General features: G+C 38.9%; 1 protein-coding gene across 1 annotated transcript in view; it reads right to left on the minus strand.

The window, feature by feature from the left end:
* The window catches only part of CPA6 (carboxypeptidase A6), a 45,163-nt gene extending 26,853 nt beyond the window's left edge, over positions 1–18,310 (minus strand). Inside the window, exons 1-5 of the mRNA XM_088162700.1 lie at positions 18,212–18,310; positions 5,488–5,612; positions 2,003–2,117; positions 1,007–1,108; positions 73–177 (exon numbers count right to left, since the gene is read on the minus strand). Of these exons, the coding sequence (XP_088018826.1) occupies positions 73–177; positions 1,007–1,108; positions 2,003–2,117; positions 5,488–5,612; positions 18,212–18,310 (546 nt within the window). The remainder of the gene's footprint in view (positions 1–72; positions 178–1,006; positions 1,109–2,002; positions 2,118–5,487; positions 5,613–18,211) is intronic.
* Positions 18,311–22,813: the final 4,503 nt, after the last annotated feature.

Genomic DNA, 22,813 nt, shown 5'->3' on the forward strand with positions numbered 1-22,813 from the left:
TAAATCTGCTACACCAAAGAGGCAAAGTTTATTTAACAGAAGGAACAGTATGACTGTAAATCTTGAACTTACTTCTTTCACGAACCACTGGCAAAAGGCTGGGCCAATCCACTCTCTTGCATGAATCCCACAGTCTATCCAGACAGCTTTCTTGTAGGGCCGTGATCTTTTACCTAACTTGAAGTGTGAATATTCACAAAATACCAATAGATCACATCACATTAGTGGAAACACAATAATGAGAAAATAATAGAGTATGAGACAGACTAAACAAACTTGAATTTCCTCATATGAAGGAACACAAATTTTCTGTTTTAAAATGTATGGCCAAGATAATGTTAGGCAGGTATGCCAAGATAATGAGGCTGACTTATGGAAAAAAACTGTAGAAGAAGTGAAATCTGTAAGTTCCTCTTTTATGAGGAATGATTATCACATGGATTAGGGTGAGGAACAATGACACTACACGAATTGCATGATAATGAATCGAATTTTCAGAACTCTTCAATAGGAGATGAAAAGAAAATACATTGAAAGTAAGATTTTTTGCATCTTACTGATACACTCTAATTTGGGATCCTACTCATGTGAATTGAGAGCACACAGCCCTGAAATTTCGCCAGTAGCTAAGAAAGTATTTGTGACACATGCTGAGAAGGGCTCCACAGTCCTCTGGGATCCCTCTCCAGCATAACTGCTCTTCTAGTTGTCTATAAACAAAGAGCTTTCCAATCCCCTTAACTCCAAATCCTGCTAATTGAACTTTTCCTGTTATCTGTCTCCATGCATAACCAATCCAGGTAAATAGGATTTGGCTATTAGTTTTCCAGCTTTTTCCCCTTCTTTTTTCATTACAGATGACATTCAGTGGGATACTTAGATTTTAGCAACTTATCCTTAGGAAACACTGTTAAGCTGTGTCTCTGGTGTATGTGCTATAACATAAATAACAGTGTCTGTCCCCGATTCCAGATTTTAATCTCATTAATGACTACTTAATCTTTACCTTGAGTACATAGAGTGGTCTCCCTTCATAGGATTTTCCAACAGAGAACATATGAACAAGATCTGAATAAGTTCTATTCAGATAATACATCCAGTCCTCAATCTGCAAACACAAAAATAAAATCATTGCTTCAATCTTTGCATTTCTTGGGAAGAATCTGTATTACATTTCTTGAGCTCAACTCTCAGTCCTCTTTCTATTTTTTGATTTTCCTGTGGTTTTTTGTTGGTCTTGTTTGTTTGTTTTTGTTTTCACCATTATTTGGCCTTAACCATTATTTGGCACTCATAGCTCAATAGCCAGAGGCTGGATGCAGCCTTCACATGGGATTTTTTTTTTCCATTTCATTGTTGGTTGTTAAGGGAATCGATATGGGGATGCTAATCCACCATTGCACCTAACTATTAATGGAATGAAGAAAGAAGGTCTGTATTTCTGCCAGAACACAATGGCAAACAGATTGACATGCAGGACTCACTGCTACCTGCAGTATTTGTTTTACAGGCACCAGATCTTATGGTGCAGCATGCTCCATGCTCAGCCTAGTGACTTTATTTTGGTGCAGACTGAAACTGTATATGTGAGCACGCTAAAATCAACAGGGACTATTTACCCAGCCATCATCCAGGATAGTAGTCCTCATAAATGAGTTTGTATCTAAGTGTTTTTACAGTACCTCCTGTGCAAACACTTAGCACTCATATTGCTTAATTAAATGGCTTAGTTTCAATCACTCATTGAAACCTCTTATTCCACCAGAGTAGATCTACTCTAAAAACAAAACTCAGATGCTCTGAAAGAAAGTTACATGTAAAGATAAGCCTTGAATACAAATATTATTTTTTTTTTCAAGGAGGTGCCTATTTTTGAAGAAGAAACACTTAGAACACTCCTGAAGATGGACAGGTAACCAGAACTGGTAGAGAGAATGAAACCTTAGCCTTACTAAATAAAACATTGAAGTAGATAAGAGGAACAATATGAATTTTAATGCACCTCTTCCAGGGAGTGGTACACTTCATAGTTATACCCAGAGAGGGACCTTCGATTCCTGTGGGACCTCCCTCCAGTTTGGTTTTCTATTGCTTGCTGTAGGTCTGATATGAGAACCCTAGGTAAGAAAAAGATAGTAGTATTACTGAAACACCAGAAGAACACACAGGCTAAACCAGAACAACAATCACGTTTAGAAGAAATATAGCAGAAGTAAACCATCCCGACTTTACTTCATCTATTACATTTTGACAATAGAATGCTTCAGGCTCACTTGAATATAAGCTGCCAAATAAATATTCCAGTTGCTTTGAAATGTAACAGTGCCTTCAAAACCACAATAAGCTTGTTAAATAACGAAAAAAGAATGATGTAAATAATGTAGCCAATGTGAAGAAGCATCCATTTTCATTTGTTTAAGGAGCAGCATTTACTGTCTCTTTTTATAATCCAATTATTCTACGTGATCATGGATCTTCAAAAAATTATTTCAAATAATTTCAAAAATCTTCTTAAGCTTAGAAAAACATGGACACACTTTGTCTTGGGAGCAGCACGGAACATTACATATAGCTACAAATTGTAGCGGCAAAACAAAAAAAATCAAGAACTTGTTAGGATTATAATTCTGTCTGAAAGAAAAATTTTTAAGTGGGCTTTGTTGTTTACGTTATCTACTCTGCTGTAGTTGTTTGTCAGTTTTGTTAAAATAATCAGGAAAAATATGAAAAATACTAAGTGAAATTTAAATATAGTTGTGTAAAAAGTGAGAGGTTCTTTGCATTGAGCAAAATGCAGAAAGAGTTGTGTAAGCTGAAACTTTCCTGTTTGATGGCAAAAATAAATAATGACAGAAATAAAAAATTATAATATAGAAAATATCTAAAAAGAATTATAATGAAGAAGTTGAAGCATCCATCCATCCCACCAGACAGTGGTAGAAGCTGGGAATGTTGTCACTGGTATCTGTAACAACATTACTGTAAAACTGAGAATCATCCTTGTATGCCTTCTCCTAAAGCATGGCAATGTGCAATCACCATGCCACTAATTCACCATTCCCAAAAAAAGATAGTGACATTCAAACTTTTACATTTTTATAGGCATTAGCTTCCGTGATTGGAAAAAGATAGAAAGAAATGGCATTTACTCTGCTCCTAACTCAGCTGTGAAGCAGATGCCTCAAAGGTAATAGGTCTATCTACATACAGAATCAAAGTAAAGGTTATTCTCATCTTCCAATGCACTAGTGAAGTAGTTGTATAATTAGGAATTACATTGTTCTACATCAGCAACGTTCATTAAGCAAACTAAAGGATTATAGTCTTGACTTGCAAGTTGCTATATATACTGTAAGAGCAGTACTGTAAAGCTGATTAAAAGAGCGATTTTATTCATGTCATTAGGGCATGTAATATTTTTTAAAAATGCTGGATTGCTTTGCAGAATTCTGATTAGTATAAGCACCTACCAGAATCAAGCTCACTCTGTTAACTCATGCATCTGTACTCTAAATGAAATTTGATAATTTTTCTTTACTTTTAAATGACTATGTACTGTGTGTCCTTATAACACAAAGGCTTTTAAGTCCCTCAGGTCTGAATGCAATATAAGTGGCTGCTTTACCAGAAAGCTTACAACCGAGGCATCTTGGTGCAGAGTTTTCCTGATGCCTGGCTTGTTTTCATGGCCATCTTGTCATGAAGTCAAACCCTAACAGAGATAAGCCTGTTTTACAGGCAACTGCTGGTCATTATTAGGGATGCTGAAATGCTTCCTGACTTTGTAAATTTGTCATAATTTATGGAAGCATCACTGCATTGAGCTGGAATATTACCTGGAGTTTGGCTCACACTTTACCAGTTCCAAAAGGGATGTAGAAATTTAACTCCATTGTAGTGTGTGGGGAAAAAAAATATTAAAAAGTTGTGAAAATCAGCCATGTGAAAAAGAGCTGTACAAAATCTGTGGAGCTGTGCTTCAGCTCAAGGTTGTGGTCCCCACCCCAGCTGTGCTGTGGGCATGGCTGTGCTTGGCCAGTCTGCTCCTGCTGCTCCCTGACTCTGGCTGTTACTGCTCTCATGGTGAATCTCCTGGCTCCTGTGGAGTTGCAGATCTCAGGAGGCTTGTCAGGACAAGCACACGCTTATCAAGGCTTTGCAGGGTTTTGCTCCTAATGCCCAAAACAGGCAGCAAGGAGAATAAGAGGGAAAGCAGAGGACAAATCTGGACCTGGTAAAGTGCTGCCCAGTTTCCTTCCAAGTGCACACAACTCGTGTGCCAAAAATCAGAGAGATTTTCCCTGTGGATGATTAATCCAGTGCTGTGCTAGCATTTGTAGCATGTTTTTTGAGGTGAACTGCAGAGGCGTTTTGCTCTGGCAGATCTTGACCTTGCACATTGCTTTGGAACCTAAGCAGAGGTCTTCAAGTACAGAGAGTGTTTACAACACATATAAAATGTCCTTCTGCCATTTCATTAAAGGTGATTACTGTGAGCAGGAACAGCAGCAGACATGAATACAACTGCTGGCTCACAGTAATTAGGGAACATTTTTTTATAAGCACAGGAAAACAATTAGAAAAATCTCCATCCTAGTTCTAAACATAAACAAAACCAAAGCAGAGCTGAACCCACATGAAAGTCACTCTGAACTGCAGCTATAGAGCTTGTGTACTTAATTTCCTTATGTTTGTTTCTGTATTTTTAGAACAGCTAGTTAAGAAGAGAGCATTGTTATAATTAAAATGGGATTCTGATGAGTACTATACATATGTATACATAAATACATCTACAGTATGATTTACACCAAACTTTTTATCACTGAGAAATAAGTATAAATAACCTCATGTAGGTCTTTATTCAGCAAATGTTTGAGAACTCATCAGCTGATTATTCAGATGTTTAGGCATGTCATTGAGAAGGCTTTAAAGACAAGATCATTACTCTTGTCCAGTATATCATATGGATAAATATGGAAGGATAAGTATACTCCAAAATTGCCTTGATTTTTTTAAAGTAGTACTGTAAATGATATCTGAACCTAAGTGTGCATTTGTACTGTATGACTTGCATTGGTCACTGGGAATGGAGAATAATAGAAGTAGTTCCTGTATAATTGATTCAGTTTTGCTTCTGCAGTTGCAGCTCACTTGTAAATAAACCTTGCTTGTGCTAAATAAAGAAAGAGGCAAAGCAGGCTGCAGAATTAGTAATTACCAACCCTCTCTTAACAGATGTGATTCCACATACATTGAAAACACTTCAGCTTGACTCCAAAGGAGGACATTTAATTAAAGCTGCCTGCCTGTGGGAGATTTTCTGCTCTGCCATTAAAGAGGTTGTTTTCTGGGCAATGCCTAGCTGTCTGCCAGCCTAATTGCTGTGATGTGGAACGTATTTTTGAGCACACTTGGCGTGGTCGGTGCAGAGCTGCCCCGAAGGCCAGGTGTCTGGAGCGGGGCACGGGAAGTGAAGCTTGAGCTTACGTGTACTGGATGTTTTCTTGCTGGAGGAAGGGCAGCAGGCTCCGCGTCGTGTTCTGCGGTACCCGCGCGTCAGCGACTGCGCCCTCGACGATGTGGAAGGGGCTGCTGGGCTGCCACAAGTCCACCTGTAGTGCAGGAACCAACCTGTAATTCACATGCATTCAGTGTAGGTGGGGAAGTCCAGGAGAAGGGGTGCTTGAGGGTAGGGCAAACCCTCTAGGCATGGTAGAGACAATAAAACTGTATTGGCTGGTCCAGCTCGGCACCTACGCTAATGGAGCAGATTTTGGTTGTGTCCAGCTTACCACGACTCTCCCAGGAGATTTGCCAGTGGGAACAGAGAACAGTCTACAGAATATGCCTCCACAAACAGATCAAAACAAAATCTACTTCCAGTTTCATGCACCTCCTCAGACTACTATACATTTCCAATGTATTAGCTCCTATGCAGTCCATGAGTCTTTTTTATTTTGCAAGGCATTTTCTGTGTTCACTAGGGCAGCAAAAAAATACTAAAGAGATATAGAAAGCATAGCACATAGCAGTGTTTGCAAAATGTACTTGAGTTTTATTCTTGATAATAAGCTGATCAGAGGTCAGTAACAGGTCATCAAGACAAAAAATACACAATAATTTTGTTTTAAATGTCAAAATAACAGGATTAAGATAATCAGATTATTACAATCTTATAAAAAAGATAGCTACTGAACAATACCACAATTGTTATTGTGCTATCTCTATCTGCACATACCTAAGGGTTGTTTCTTGTCCATTTTTACTTCCTTTTGTTTCCAAATCTGAAATACACTTGGAAATTTTAGGACAGGACATGGATTTTCGAGAAAGCAAGAAAATTTGTAAATCCCTTTTTCAAAGGGATTTGAAACTCAGTGTTCTGTACCCTGTAGTAAAATAGTGTCTAGCACATACTCTTCAACAGAGGTGAGGACAGTTCCTCCTCAGCCAGTGTGAGGACAGTGCAAAGAACACACGTCAACAAAACTCTTTCCAGAGCTTCTGGATATTCATAGGAGATTACAAAAGGGAGTTTCAGCAACAATCTCTGTATCAACATGACAAATAGTCACGCCAAGATCCACAGACCTTAAAAATATGTTTGTGAGCTGAATGTAAGGAATGAAATTGATACTGACTACATGCCCACGCATTTCTTAAAGAGAATATAAAAAGGATTAATACTTGATACATGTCTTTTGGTTTCTGTCTTGTCTTTTCGGTTTTATTGCAATCATCTCTGCCAGGCTGCATTGATGAAGCTGTTGATACAGCTCACGAGTGTCCACTGCTTTCCAGGTATCTTAAAAGATTTTTATAATCTATACTTTAAAAGCTCCTCACTTCTTTTATGCCACAGAAGCTATTTGTAAATATCAAATGCATTTACTTGGTCTTGCTATGGACCTCATTTGCAAGAGGAGTACAGTCTAGCAACAGGGAGATTACAGGGAGACAGGTTTAGTTCTCACCATTTATCAAATGGCCCTGAGTAAGAATATTCTGATTACTAAGAGGGCATCTAATTCTGAACCTGGCGTTACCTCTTCAAGCAATGGTGTCCTCAGCCCAGTTAATCCAATTAAATGCCTGCTACTTTGGAAGGAGCAGAACTGAAACACAGGGCCAGCCTCTTCTTGTTCTTGCCAAAACCACTCTTTGTTTCATGCTGCCACAATATGGTCTCTGGATCCAAGTCATGGTGGTGGGTGGGTGCAGCATCTTTTGAAGTCTAACACCAGGACTGGCAAAGTTCATGAGGCTTGTGAAGCTGACAGCAGCTATGACAGATGGTCAGTAGAAACCAAAGTCATGAATTAAATGGTGCTAAATGCTGCTTACAAATAAAGATCGTCTCACTGTGCTAACACCCTATGTTTGTTAGTTCATCTGGTCTTCCATATTTTGATAAATTATAGGCACCCAGTGAAATTCCCCCCTAATTCAACGTGGGTAATTTCACACATGGTTAATTAGATATGTGTATTTGACTTTTAAGAGTTATTCCTAAAAATATACATCAGAAAGGGTAATTTTGTTGCTCTTAGAGTAACAGTCTATCAATCAGCTCAGCTTGAGCCATCTTTAAACCAGCAACAGATTGTTGCATACAAGCTAAGAACAACTGAAGTGAAGTGTCTCCTGGCCAACTGCACACAAAACTGGAAGAGAAAAATACCCCCAACAAATCCCAACTGATATACACCTGAAAAATGTCTTTGTTCTTGATAGTCACTCAGGATTTATTTTGGTGAAACTCTCCATCACCATGGATAGGATAAACCAACCAATATTCACACTATTAGTTATAACATCACCAGACTCTTTAAGTTCTGAGGTATTCTAATTGTTCCTCACATTACTGGCTGTAAGTGAATATCAAAAGAAGAAGCAATCTTCTTCTAGCCAATGAAACCTGTGGCATATTGCCACTACCCTCTTTTGGTGAAAATGCAATATATCACTCCTGGCATTGTCCTGGAACTGAGACAAAAATATCCCATACTTAGAATGCAAATCATTCGATTTCATCTCAGTTCCTTGTTTGGGTAATTTGGCTTCTCTTGACTCCCACTTCTCATTCTTTGCAATGTAAACGAAGCAGTCAGTGCTTCTCTGGGAGATGTTACCTGTGCTGTCCAGAATAGCACTTCAGTCACTGGCTGGATTTTGCCTTATAAAGCATACAACAAGCAGCACGTTTCTCCAACAGACATCTTATATATATTGCAGCTGTCAGCTTGTCCTTGGTGTGACAAGTACATGAAAACTGACAAACAGAAGATGGATTTCAGAGCAAGCATGTTTGGACTGAGCAAGTCCAACTATACTCACTGTCATCTTCAGGACACTTCATCATTGCATCTCCCACGGATACTGAGGGTTTTATTGAAGTCATCACTCTTATTTCAACATCATTCCTCTCACAAATATGCCTTGGATTTCCATGCTGGGCTCTGCTGGTTAGTGAGTGGCAGTGAAACGAATTGCTGTCCTATCCTCTTCACTCTCTGTGTTGTTACCCCCACACACTACACATGAGCCTTTATACAGTATTATGGAGTACCAGTCAGTGCCAAAAGATTTCTATTTGCTGTATGGGTGGTAGGATTTGCTAGGTGGGAGGAAGATTCTCCAGCTACAAAACAAACTGATGCAGAAATCCTACAGAACTCCCTGAGTGTACAGCCAAATATTTGAACCTCAAAATTCACCTGGTATCTTGAGGCTGGAGGAAAAGCAATATTCTTTAGAGCATGTCTGCAAACCTAAATATTCTCATCTCCTTTGCAAAACACTCTTATTTGCCCATCTTTTCCTGTCTTTCAAGCAGCAGGTTGCCTTTAAAAGGTGTTGGGAGGTTTAAAGCCTCTGGATAATAAGCAGAGCCCAGGCAAGATTTTTCAGCATGTTCAGAGTTGGGATCAGGAGACCAATTACTCAGTTCCTGCCACTCAAGTGTGACCATGACTACCTGTTCTCAGAGGCAGTGGTGGCTCCCCAGATGCACAGTGAATGCTCTTTCCCAGAATCTCACTGGAGTTATGAGCATCCTGACTTGCTGTCTATGAGGAAAAAATGGTATGTATGAGCACACAGGCAGGTCTCTTTTTCCAAAGCATTTAAACTCATTATTGCTTTATTTAACAAGGAAAGTGTAAGAGATTATTAATTGTGACAAAATAAAAAGTAGTATTTTTTAGCTGCCTGTTCTTTTTTCAACCTCACTTATCCCACAAAATCCCTGGGGTTCAATTTTTGCTTAGGAAAGCCAGGTTTCTTTGTAGGCAGTTTCTCTTTAAACTGAGGTGTTAAAGACAGCTCAAATAAATCTATCAACTCTTACCTGGAAACCTTCCAAGGTATAGCAACCCTGAACTCATTAGTCATGTCTCTAGGTTTTGGTCAGTACAGTGATGAAAGTCAGCACAAGGCAAAAGGACAAATATTTTAAACAGATTTGGGTGCTTAACTAATAGAATTCAGAATTCCTTCCAAAGTTAAAATTATGCAAATAATTTTCCAAGAATGCAAACACTTTGTTAGTATAATCCTACGTATCACAAATGGTGTACAGAAAGCTCTTTTGCTCTGCCAAGCCAGAAAACAGAACAGGGAATTTTTTATTCACTAGTTCAGTTTTCCTCCAGCTCATTCCATGCCCATAGAAAGGAAGCCCGAGAAGAGTCTCCCTGCTTTTCCCCACAAATACTCTCATGGCTGTATAAATCCCACAGTATTTTTTTAAAATTCAAGTCACTGAAATAAATCCCCAGCTTCTTTAGACCATGGGGTTTAGGCTAGCCTTTGTAATCAAAGCCATCTTCTTGGGCAGTAACCTCCAGTTGTCCCTCACTACCTTTTCATAAGCAGATGTTTAATTTCTTCTTTCATTTAGCTTGAAAGGAAGATGCTTAGTGCTCTCATCAGGTCTGCAATTATGTATCAATCAAAAGAGATGATTGATGTTTGTCATGAAAATAACTAGAATAACTTTGCCATAACTTACACTTAGTATCTGGAGAAAATAGTTTATGATTTATCTGTGTTATTCCCCATGAAGACAGTAATTTTGTTATATGTTTTATTACCTAGCAATTCCAGTTTTTATTCCTACTGAGTTGTGTCCAGCAACACATGTGCCAAAGCTGGCCTTGTCCTTAACATCACTATGAATGGATTTCTTTGAGAAATGCTGTCAACTGTAAAGTTCAGAATATAATTATTGTTATGATGCTGTCATTTGAAATGGCTTGGCGTTTCTGAGTCTCTTGTAAAAGGGACTGTGCAGTCAATAGCGAAAGCGAGGGTACTCTTTGCTCATGGGCTCTTTCAGGAAATGTGGGTTTCCCGTTTATATCCCTGTACTCACGTATAGACACATGAAAACCCTAAGCAGTCATGACAGATATGTTTTCAATTATAAATCCAATAGTAGAAGGCAGAGAGTAGAAGTAGAAATGGCTTTAGTTTTACTGGTGTCATCAGAGGTGAGACTACCTGAGTTTTTATCACATAATATGTGGGAAACACAGTCACTTACATGTATGCACACAAACACTCCTCACATGCATGTGTACAGCTTGCAACAGAATTTTATATTTCTGTTGGCACATCTGAAAAGGAAGAAGCAAGTGAGAATGACTCTGTTCATTCTGACACTGCTGCATAATTACAGCAGCCCTGTGGTTCACCTGGAAAGGGCAGAACTGCTCCTCTCAAATGTCTTCACCCTTGCAAATGTTTTCAGGACCAAGACTGATTTCATCCTCACTTACTCCTGCCAATTAATTGACAGTCCTGACTGCCAATCTGCTTCAACTGCCCTTTATGTGCTACAAAATGGTCCAGTGGCAATCTAGTGTGGAATTCCCTGTACTTTCCAAAAGGACTTACAAAGTAGTCCCAGTGCAAAGTAATTTAGGTTTCTGATTGAGTGCACTAGACATTTTACCAGCTCTAGCTTTTCAGTATTTATTTGCTTTTCTGTGAGGCTGGTAAGAGTAATTGTGCCAATAAATTGGGAATGATTCATGGGATTGCAACAACCATAACACTGGCAGGAACAGAACGTGAACCATGCACAGCTTGAAGTTTTGAGTTTTGCAAATCTTTGTGGGACTATAACGAAGTAATGTCTTCCCACTCTATTTACACTGGTATAATTTTACACAGGGCTCTACATTGAAAAGAACCTGTAGGCTATTCCTCAAGAGAGTCACTGAGATAAAACTCATACTCAATTATATAGTAATTGAATATCTGTTCTTACAAGTACAGATGCCACTGGGCTAAGTATGTTTGAAAGACATGAAAAGATCTTTAACAGACTCATTAAAAAAATGGCCAAACCCTTCTTTTGTTTATTATTAAGCTATTTATAGCTTGGTTCAAAGTGCAGTTGTTGCTGCACTGTGTGGGAAATGGAATAATAAACCCTGGATCTAATTCTGCTCCCACTGGGGGTGTGCTGATGACTTTGTTGAGCTCAGGCTCAGGCGTCCTCAGAGGAAGCAGATTCCTTCCATCTCAGAAAGTCCATGCTTTCTGGGTCTTGTGACAACAATACTTTCATTACTTGAGCTATTCTGTTCTATCTTGTATTTTCCCACTAAAGTTTTTCTGTAACAACATTTTCCTTCTGAGCCTGGCAAGTGGTTTCCAAACATGTATTTTGATATATTGATGAATAACCTCTGTTGTCACCTGATGTTCGTTGTGTATCTGAAATATTCTAATACCTGACTAGAAGCCATGAGCTAGGATAAAATCTAGACTGAAAAATAAAGCATCTGCCTATATAGCTATATTTGCTGTTGTTGCAAATTAAAATGCAGTCAGTCCTGGCTGCTGAGCTAGTTCTTTCTTTCTGCAAGTAAGAATAGCTCTACTTGGGCTGACAGGCTTTCTTACTGCATTTTCAGAAAGGCTTTTGTCCTCTGAAGCCTTTTTAAGCATTTTCCTATGGAGGTGTAAACTATCAGATTTATAGCCAAGTGATCCTTTTCCCCTATGAGACATTTTTTCTGATTCCCTGAACTGCAATGACAGGATCAATTCAGGGATTACAATAGATAAGCAGCTGCTGTAAGGGCTGGAAAACAAACAAAAGGAAATGGAGTTCTGGCTTCAACACCTGCTAGGCTGGCTTCCCCCAAAAGTTGAAGACGTGCCTGGCTATACCCAGAAATTTCTTTTATGAAAATTACTGAAGTATGAGTGGTCTAACTGTATTATGCCAGGAATGTTCACAGAACAGTTGCTGCTTTGCTACCTACACAAACAGTGCCAGTCCCAGTCAGGCGTTATGTGATAAAAAGTGCTTGTAGACCACTGATGGAATAGAAGTTATCAGTCAAGGCTCAAATGAAGTGCTGCTTCAAAAATAATGCATACAAAGGAAAATTCCAGAGCAGTTAAACAGAATCCGTTGTGTCTGAGGACCCAAAAAAATCCCCGTTTCTTTGCAAAGCACTTGGGAATGTGGCATTTGTTTCTGTCAGTCAGGTCCAACAGAATTAAAACCATGAAAGGGCTCATAAATCAGAAACAGGCTCCTCAAATTGTCTTCTGGACAAGAAAGAGCAGGAGAAAATAGCCAGTCGTTGGAGAGATGTACAAAGCAGAGGGACAGCAGGTGGACAAGAGGAGGGACAAAGAATGGGCAGTAATATTCATGTTACCGTGGTACTATCATCTTAAGTATTTGTCTTTCATTTGTTGATTACTGTAATAATTTGGAAATGATTAGGGTAGAACAGTGAACCTGCAAAAATATATTTCTGGTATTAAACACTAAGTCAGGATTCAAGATTTGTACCATATCTATAAAAAGAGAAAATATTTATAAGAGCAAAGGAACGCAACAGAAAATGCAAAATTCAAGACAAGACTGGCACCTGTGATGGCATTACAGCAGCAGCCAATCTAAAAGCTGGACAGCAATCTATAGCTAGGAAAATAAATAATTCCATGAGTTTGCTCTCGAATTGACAAAGTATTTGCTGCATTTTAGTCCATCACAACCATATGAAAATGTTCCTCAGCACTGGTATGCAAAGTATTTGTCATACATGTATAGTATACTTGCATATTATACATCTTACATGAAAGTCAAGGCAAGAGCTCCACCATCATGTTTCCCTGTCATACTCACTATCATGTCTACCCCAGTGGGCTTTGGCACAAGGTCTTTGCCAAAAGTGTCCAAGGATGTGGGGTGGTGCTGCTGGTACAAAGCACAGTTACCAGGGTCTTATTTTTCTTCCCCACAGAGACCGAAAGAAATGATGTAGGAACGTACTGGAGACAAGAGATACTGCTGTACACAAACTGATGGCATCTGCCAGCTGCTACTACCTCTGTCACTCAGTGAAAAGCAGGAACTACCATCTCCTGTCTCAAAAAAGAGCATGGCTCTCTGTTCCCCACCTGCCTCATTTCTTTTGACCTCAGAAACATATTGCCCTAAGAAACAGTTGCATACACAGAAGTGCTGATGATGTGATGAAGAGTTTCCTGAGACTTGCTCTGGAGAGATGTAGTCCTACAGTGAGGGGCTGGTGGGGAGGCACAGAGAACTCTGCTCAGCCTGGCTGAGACAAGAGTGGTCTGGGCCAGAGCCCCCTCCTGCTGCTTTGAGGCTGGAATGCAGCTGATCTGAGTATATTTAGGCTTCTATATTTCTTCCTTACTGTAGATGAGTTTATTGGTTAAATATATGCACATTCAGGCAATTTTACAGAACTCACAGCGGAAATATTTTCATCTGTAGGGCTGGCTATTTTTACTGGCAGCTATTTTCACCCCACCAGGGAAAAAAAAGTGGTATTCCACCACCTCAAAGTTAACAGAACCAGCCTATGAAAGAATCAATTTATAATAATGATTAATAACAAAGTACTGTGGGCAATGGAGCTACAGACCAAAACTAATTTGTGGAAATTACTCAGCAAGTGATTATGACTAATGTGATTTGCCACTGGGCAATTCATGAACAAAAGTAAAATGTGTGGAATGAAACATTCATTATCCATTATTCACTCAGTACAGGCAATGGCATTCATACGGTAGCAGAGCCTGGACAATTCGGGTAGAATTCAGGGATTTGTTACACCATGCATTATATGGACTCTTTTTTTCCCCCTTTTTCTTATAAAAGGGGGCAAATATCTCTCCTAAGGAGCTCCAGATGTTAGGTTTAAGATGTTCTTATGGAATACACCTTCTGTAAAAGTGTATGAATTCACCTTACAGCTCAGGTATTGGTAGAAGAGCAGTCCTATTTGACGTCAAAAGGTTTCCATGTGGACTGAAAACCCTGAGTAATCCTTCAAATTCTTATATGAATTTTGTGGTTGTGTTTTAGCTCAACTGTCGCTGTCCAAGTTAATCAGCGGGGACACATTAAAAGATACTTCAAATACATCAAGACATATAGCCAATTCCAAGATGATCCTTCAAGGATCTCTCAGTGTGTCTGTAGATCACATTTGGTATTTTACCAAATACTTTGGTGTCACCTTTGGTGTCTGGTGCTTTTCCCAAAAGGGATGGACCTTGCTGACCTCTATGGAATTGGCTTCAGCATGGCAAAAACCAGAGGTCTCACCACTTCCTTCCCCACTGCCCTGCTGTTAGAGCAGACTGCAAATGACAAAATCTACTCAAGAAAAATCAGTGGTAAGGACAGTAATTAAGAAGCTGGAAGATAAATCAAAATGAGTGAAATGACAGATTACTGTTCTTTCCAATGCCTGTTTATTTTCTTCTCAGTTCTTTTCCCTTTGTCCAAATCAGTAGACAATAAGGAGGGGTATCTTTGCATTTGCCTTATTCTCTGCCTGACACCAAAACACACTGCCTTTGCAGTAGGATTATCAGGATTATTTTTTCAAGCTTCTTTGTGATAATGCCCTTCAGAAGGATAGGGTCATCTGAACTGAACAGAGAGTTTTGCTTATAATTCTTTGGATTATGAGAGGTAGGCCAGAAGAAAAGGCTAAGTCACTCTGCCTTACAAGTGTAAATTTAAAGGCAGAAGGAAATGCTGGAATGAACACAGAGCACCACAAGTCTGTAGAAAACCTCCCTTGACCAGACACAGTAAGGAGGAAGCCTGGGACAGGATGGATTATGTTCCCTTTGCCTTATTACCACAGATAGTCTGGTCTGTGCAAGGAAATCCTGAAACAAGCATACAATCCATTTGTGCAGAATCTACTCTGTGCTTGCACTGTCCTGAAAATGTATTCAAAATATTTATGTTGTGCATGGATCACACCACGGGTAAACTGGGCTCCCCAAGTGACTTTTGATCACAATTCCTGTTTGACTAATGGGGACTAATCCTGACATTCCTAGACAGTGTAACTTTTGGTCCTCTGAAATATACCTCATCTCTAATAAACTGACTTTCCAGGATAGAGAAACAGGTCTGAATTGAAACCCAAGAGCACGTATTCTTCTCAATTCAGCAACAAAAGTAATGTAAGTTTTATTTTTATTGACTTTTCTTGTTCTTATAATACTGACAATGGTAGAGAATACTATCAGGCCATATCATAAATCAGATTGAAAACTGAATCTTGCACAACACTGAGTAACATAACAAAACTGTAATATCTCGAAAGGATCCTGGTTTCATCTTTATTTCCCTCTTGAGGAGCAGAATGTATGAGTAATATAACAGGTTGGTATTAATTTAGTGCTCAAACCAGAATAGATTCAAAGGAGATGTGTCTTTAAACCAGTTCTGGTTTTCTGACTCAAAAATGAAAAAATCCAAAGTACAGTCTTTGCAATTATAGCAATTCATACATCTCTGTTGACACTCCTGCTCATATTTCTGTTTGTCATGCAGATTGTGTTAAGATGGCAACAAGACTATATCTGGGGTCTGTTTGCAGCTTATTTTGCACTATTGAGGGTTTTGGGCTTTTTTTTGTGCACTGTCTTCCATTTCCTCCAGAGGATATAATCAACATTGTTCTCAAAGGCTCATATTTAAAAAACAGAACATGAACCCAATTGAATTTCAGCTCTGGAAGGCTGGGGATGGGAGAAGGACAGGGGAGAATTGACAGGGAGACTTAAAAATTGCACAACTCCAAATACATGGTTGTCCAGAAGGGCTGATCACTTGCAGCCACAAGTAATTTTTGCTGATGTTGTAAGGACTGGGCACTTCTGAGGCGTGTCATTATTGATCCACTTCTTCATAGGGGAATAACTTGAGATTTTTTTTGTGGAGTGGAAATATGATTAATTAATACTGAACATATCTATTTCTTGTTGTCCACTCAGGTGGATAACACCGTGTGTTCATGAAACTGAGTATCACTAAACTCTCTCTTTTTGGAGTCTTCCTTTCAACCTCCTCAGCTTAGTTTCTCATGAGAATCAATAATTTTCTAATTAACTAGTCAAATTCCGATGAAGTTTGCCAAAATTTTATTACCCTGCTCTCGGAGTTACAGTATGTAATTATTTATTCAAGTTTCTACTGCTCCCACTTTGATTTGAAGGAATCTCTTTCTGAGAGCCTAAGGAAGCTCTGTAATGAGAAACAGTTACAGGAAGGTGAGCAACCCCTTTGCTTCGCAGGGTTTACAATACGAGGAGAAAGGAAAAAACACATGTGCTCCCTCTTTATGTTCCAACATCCAGGGGGGAGAAATTAATGCAAAAACCAGCTTCCACGTGTATTGCTTGGGTTTATGGTTAGGTTTTTTCCCTAATTCGGAGTAAAACAAGTATCTTTTGGGGGTGTTACAGTAACATTCACAGGCGAGGGTCAGGTCCTTAATAAGCAGTGCAGAAATAAATAGGAGACAATGTTCCTTGGGCATTACAATGCAAAGTGTGGTAATCCATGGCATCATGACACTGCCTCCATTGAACATTGAAATTTTTTATGCAACGTGCAACAAGGCTGGATGTCTTGAGAATGGGGTTACAAACTACAGCATCTTAAATAGGGAATTAATCAAACACAGTGTTAAGAAATGCAGATGTGATGAAGACAGCCTCAGCTTTCCTACTTAAAGCTAATAAGGTGTCAGTGTCTTGACTGCTGGAGTATTGACAGCATTAACACTTCTCCTGGGCTGAGATACCTAAGGTAGCTCAGTCCATTTTCTTTAAAAAACAGTAGCAAGAAATCTTCATTATAACTGAAAGATGGAAGAGATTCAGGAGCATGTAAGAGCTCTTCTAACACCTTTGTTTTGTTTTATTTGGTAAGCAGACAGAGACTTGATTTACTTGTATCTCAGATATTAACTATTGGACTAGAAAATTATATGCACCTTCATTTGTTCCTCGCTGAGAACACAACCATCTATGCAAGGTTTCAACAACACAGGCAGAATTATGTCACAGAACTGCCTCATAGTTTGCTGGAGTTGAATGCAGTGAGCAGCCCAAAGCTTTTGCACATGCTCCAAATGCTGTGACACTCAACATATTGATCAAGTTTGTTACTTCCCTGATTCTGCTCCAGTTGGGCTGTTTTGGTGACTATTAATGAAGCTTATCCCTTTCCCACCGTTCCTGGGACTGGTGCATGTGCATAGTGCAGTCCTTTATTGGGACCATAGACCTGGCTTGCAGGCAGTCCCCATCCTCTGAGACAGTGGCCAGGCTGCTGTGGAAAGACTGCCTCTGCCTCTGTAAGCTGTGCCAGCAAAGCAGCATACTGCAGAGTGCTCCAGTGCACTGCTGCAGTGACACTGCTGCTTTTCATTTATATCTGCAGGGAAAGGCCAAGGAAGAAAGATTTTGGCTCACTATCCTCGACACTCTGTCAACTGCCTCTAGAAAATTATTCTGCCAGAGAGATTCTCAAACTGAAGCCTTTTTCATATTCCTCCACGTGTTCACAACTTGAATTAACTCAGTGCTTTATATAACACCATTGAACAGATAATGAAGCAACTATACATGCTAGCTAGAAGTGGAAGAGCAAAGAAAGCAAATTTACAAATGTGGCATCTGTATTACTTGAAGAAAATAAGTGTTGTTAAATTTGTCAGGTATGATGATTCTAATACCTATGCTATTTTATTGGTAAATTAGGAATTTAATGGGCAAAGACTTCTTTCCAGATAATAAAATAATTTGAAGTGCCAAATGAAAGACAAGTCAGTTAACACACTATAGCCTTCAAAAAAGATCAGAAAAAGAAGATGAAAATAATCAAACTCACCTTAAGCCTGTTGAATGCAGCCCTCAGGATCTGTGCTTCCCTTTCACTCTCAGGAACAACTCGTATGACTTTATCACTGCCAATAACAGAAAATGGCATTGTCACTTTAAGACTCTTTGCAGCACTACAAAGGGACAGTAATTAGGTTCAGATAGCTACTGTAATTGTGCTCTTTTTCAGCACCTGCAAAATGTCGAGTGAGCTAGAGCTCTGCTTCTAAACTTCCTGCTGAATTATGCACTTCCATAGAAATGGTTTGCTCTTTACAGATCAGTGTCAAGCTTGACCTTCCATTTCTATGCAAATGTTTCGTTCATTCCCTCTAAGTTAAGCCATTCAGGCTGACATCTTCCATACTGAACATCTGCCTCAAACAAAGAATGGGTTTTTTTCCCGAAATTATTAATCTATTTCCAAGGAGAGATCAGGTAAAATACACTGTTTTTTCATGTTTAAACCTTTAATGGAATTTGAAAAGTTCATTGTTCTCATGCATTCAAGAGGGGAGTTGACTTGAGAAAAGAGTTGATCTTCATATTGGGGCATGTCTTTTGCTTTATCCATTAATATTTGCACAAATTTTGCAAAGTAAATAGCTGCTCATACATGCACGTAAGGTTCTAGATAATAGTAGCTGATTTTATTAACTTTCTTTAGAAAGAAACTGAAATAGAGTAAGTTTAGGTAAGATACAGGAAGTAATTCTTTGCTGTGAGGAGCACAAGAATTGATTGCCCAGGGAAGCTGTGGATGCCTCATCCCTGCAAGTGTTTAAGGTCATGGTGGATGAGGCTCTGAATAACCTGTTCAGGTGAAAGGTGTCCCTGCCCATGGTAGGGGGGCTGGAACTAAATGACCTTTAAGGCCCCTTCCGACTCAAGCCATTCTATGATTCTGTGATCTCAATGGACATAATTTTGCAAACTGGAAACAAGAAACTGACCATTCAATGACCACCATCTGTCATGGCCTATGGGATGCTGGAGACCACAGAAAATAGAGGGGATGATCATGTAACTAAAATATCAGCCACATACAAGAAGGATGAAATAACTTTACATGGTCAATTTGACTTCTGACATTTTCCTACATTTTTAGTTTTTAATTTGTACTGTTGATAATCAGTGTGTCTCTTCCAAGAGACCTTGGAGATCATGCATATCTTTATTTCTACAGTTCCATCAAAATTCCATTTAAAATGCCTTTTAAACAATTTATCTACAGCTTCTATATTATCTGCGAATTTTAAACAGTAGAATTTCCCTTGACATTGAGAGATTTGTCCCTTAAATATCTCGTGAGCTCTCCTATTTTGCTGAAGGGTCTGAGCCTGCTGAGGAAATATTTATATTTGGCCAATTAGAAACAGCACTGCTGAGTGTGCCTGTCCTGGCTCACTGTTCTAGGAAGGCTCCCAAGCTGCTGCTGTTCTCAGCCACCAGGTCTTGCTTTTGGTGAAATGCAGCTACAACTCTGGTAGGACTCACCTTTGTTGCAAGAATCCTTAATGGTAAGCATTAATCAATAGGTAAGGATTAAATACTGCCAGATCAGAAGAAAACACTACTAATAAATTCTGAATTCTGAAATGGCTTACCTGTTTCTGGAAATAATTTTCCCTTACCCCCTATTCTTTTTTAGTCTTTTCTCTACAGTCAACATTTGCTCCCCTTGGTTGACCTCTAATCCTTTCTGTCTCAGCTCTCCAGTTTTGGTTCTCACTCCTGCTGAGTTTTCCCTGTAGACAGGTCCTAAGCCTTCCAACTCCTTCATGGCATTAAAGATTTTGGTCCAGTTAGATTCCAGGTTACTGCTGCAGCAACACTGATGTACTCAGAGGTGTGGACCTCAGTCCATTCTCCTTGGCTGCTGTCCGTACTGGACAAATGGTTTATGCCTAAGAAAAAAGTTTTCTGCTAGCTCACTTGTTATAATTTGGCAGCCAAAAAAATGTAGGGAAATTACTATGCTTCCAAGCCAAGTTTAACCTCCTGTATCAGAGCTTGCACAGAAAGGAATAAATCTCTTAGAGTACTACAACTGCTGCATCTTTTAAAGGAAAATTGATGCTTTTAATTTATCATACATACAAAAGTAATATTCTTTTCTATTACTCACTTCTCTCTAAATACTAAATTGCTGTTTAGAGGAAAATAATAAAGAAGTAATAAAGAAGTAATAAAGAAGTAATGATTGCCCAGGAAGCTGATGTAGCTAATAAAGATTCATCAGACATTTCTGGAAGGATTGGTACAACCAACATATAAAAACCAGATTTTAATGATATAAGTAGCTAAGCATGTGTTACACAGCTGCAATGGAATTTTGAAGGAACGGATATCACTTAGGTATGGTCTTGAATTAATATACATCACTGCAAACTGTCTTCGATTATCTCAGCAACTCTGTCTTTCCAATGTGATGGAAAACCTGCCCTAGAGAGGAAAGTATTGGTGCTGTGACAGATTGATCACTTGACACATTGTTGGGAAATGCTTTAAGCTGTGGCTGAGTCTGCTGCTAGTGTGCTCATAGCAAGGAGTTTAGCAGTTTGGCATGGTAATTTTAATATTTTATTAAAAGATGGTTAAGCCATTATGGCAAAGCCCTTTCAATTTTTGTGCATGCAAGATGTGGGAATTCCTGGGATATACTGGATTCCTGGGAACTATCTGCTAACACCCACTGCTGTAGGCTGGCTAGTCAGTGGGTAATAATTATGCATTCTTCAACAAAGCACAGATAGAAAATCTAGCTTTACTTCAGATATCTACAGTCAAAACCCATAGTTCATTTAACCCGTAGGTAATTTTTTAGCTTTATAGTTTTTCTGGTTACATTTTACATTAAAGAAATCTTGTTATTACCTTAAATGCTATGCAACACCCATTGAATTTAGGGTAGAAATTTAGCAACCTACCCACAATTTAAAAGCCAACAAAATCTATCAGATCATGTACTAATGTGGTTGATAAATGGCAGCTGCACCCCAAACACTCAGGACCATCCACTGGTGAGTTCTCCTGCCATCCTTTATGTTGAGCTGTTGTGGAGAAAGAAGCAAGTAATCATATATATACCTAGGGAAAGTTTTGCTGCCTGCAGACATATGTCAGCAGTCTGCTGATTTATGCAGGTAAGGTTATTTTTCTAACCATGATGCCTCTAAATCTTTTTTTTTAAACCCTATTTTAAAAAGTTTCTAAACAAACAGCAAGATGGGATATATTTTGTATAAATTAATGTAGAAATTTATATCCACTATGACAAACTTTCAATTTACCCCTAGCAATTAGGCTAATGGAATTTAAAGCTAGGACTTAGTGAGATCTTTTGAATTTTGTGTAAACACAGTTGAAAGCCTTTGCCAAGAGCAGAACACAAGCTTTAGTAAATGAACTGACTGAATGAGTGTGGTGAGCAAAGAGTAGAAGCCAGACGTCTGATGACCCCAGGGACAGCCTTATGTCTGAGCAAAATGGGTGACCAGCTGCTGGCCAGCACTGACATGCAACGACATCTTTTTTTCCCTTCATCACCCCCCTATATTTTTCAGGAAAAGCATGAGAAATGACACAGCTGCTTTTGAAACACAGAATATGCTACGTGGCCCTGGGAAGGGTAATACTCCCTGATGCCAGTGGGGACTAAAACCTCTTGGTTTATTTCTTTGGCTTTTTCGTTTACTTTTTTCCCATTTACTTCATAGTTTTACTCATCTATGAACGGACTAAATGGATCCAAATAAACTATTCTGCAGCACATCTACAACTTCTTTACTAATGGAATTAGCAGTTCTCTCTCATGAAACTTTCCTGATGATGTCACATGGCATGAACTGCATTTATGTAAATTCCTCATTTCCTTCAGGAAAATCTTTCTTATCATTTTATTCTCCTGACTAATGTGAACCTTAATCAGATCTCAGCTCTCCCACGGAATTTAATAAAAGTATGTTTACAAAGGCTTTACAAGTATTTTAAGCACAGTTTAAGAAGTGATATGCTATAAATCAAATACCTATAGAAAAAATAGGAGAGAAAATAAATCCCCACTTACAGACATCCATTCCTAATAGTAGAGGAATGATTACAGTTCTTGAGAACAAGCTGCCATAGTTGCTGCAGTTCAGTGCTTCATTATGGCTGAATGACACATCTGAAAAGATCTACAGTATGAAAGCCTCTTGTCAACTCCCAATATGCCGTCAGATATCATTTGTTATGAAAGATCAATTGCTTCATTCTCTTTTCTCCACTAAATTCTGATAGTCAGAAGGTTAAGAATTAATAAAACATTAATGCTTTTGTCTCTCTCTGTTACTGGGATGAAGAGTTTTAACTGTGACTCAGTACTGGTACAAAATCAAGATAGACAAATAAGGCTTCTTCCTGAGACCTGGTGGGTACATCTGGAAAGGGAACTTTACAAAACTTCCTGAACACTTCATTATGGATTTCTGTATTGTAGCAGATGCTGATCCAAACAGAAGAGAGCACCATTTGTATTGCAATATTTTCTGCCTTTTAGCTATTAAGGCAGGAAAACTGACATCATTCCTAGTATAAGAAAGAGCTAGCTAATTTATAATTTTGAAGGAAA

This window comes from Sturnus vulgaris, chromosome 1 (assembly GCF_052056855.1).
Source record: "Sturnus vulgaris isolate bStuVul1 chromosome 1, bStuVul1.hap1, whole genome shotgun sequence".
NCBI lineage: Eukaryota > Metazoa > Chordata > Aves > Passeriformes > Sturnidae > Sturnus > Sturnus vulgaris.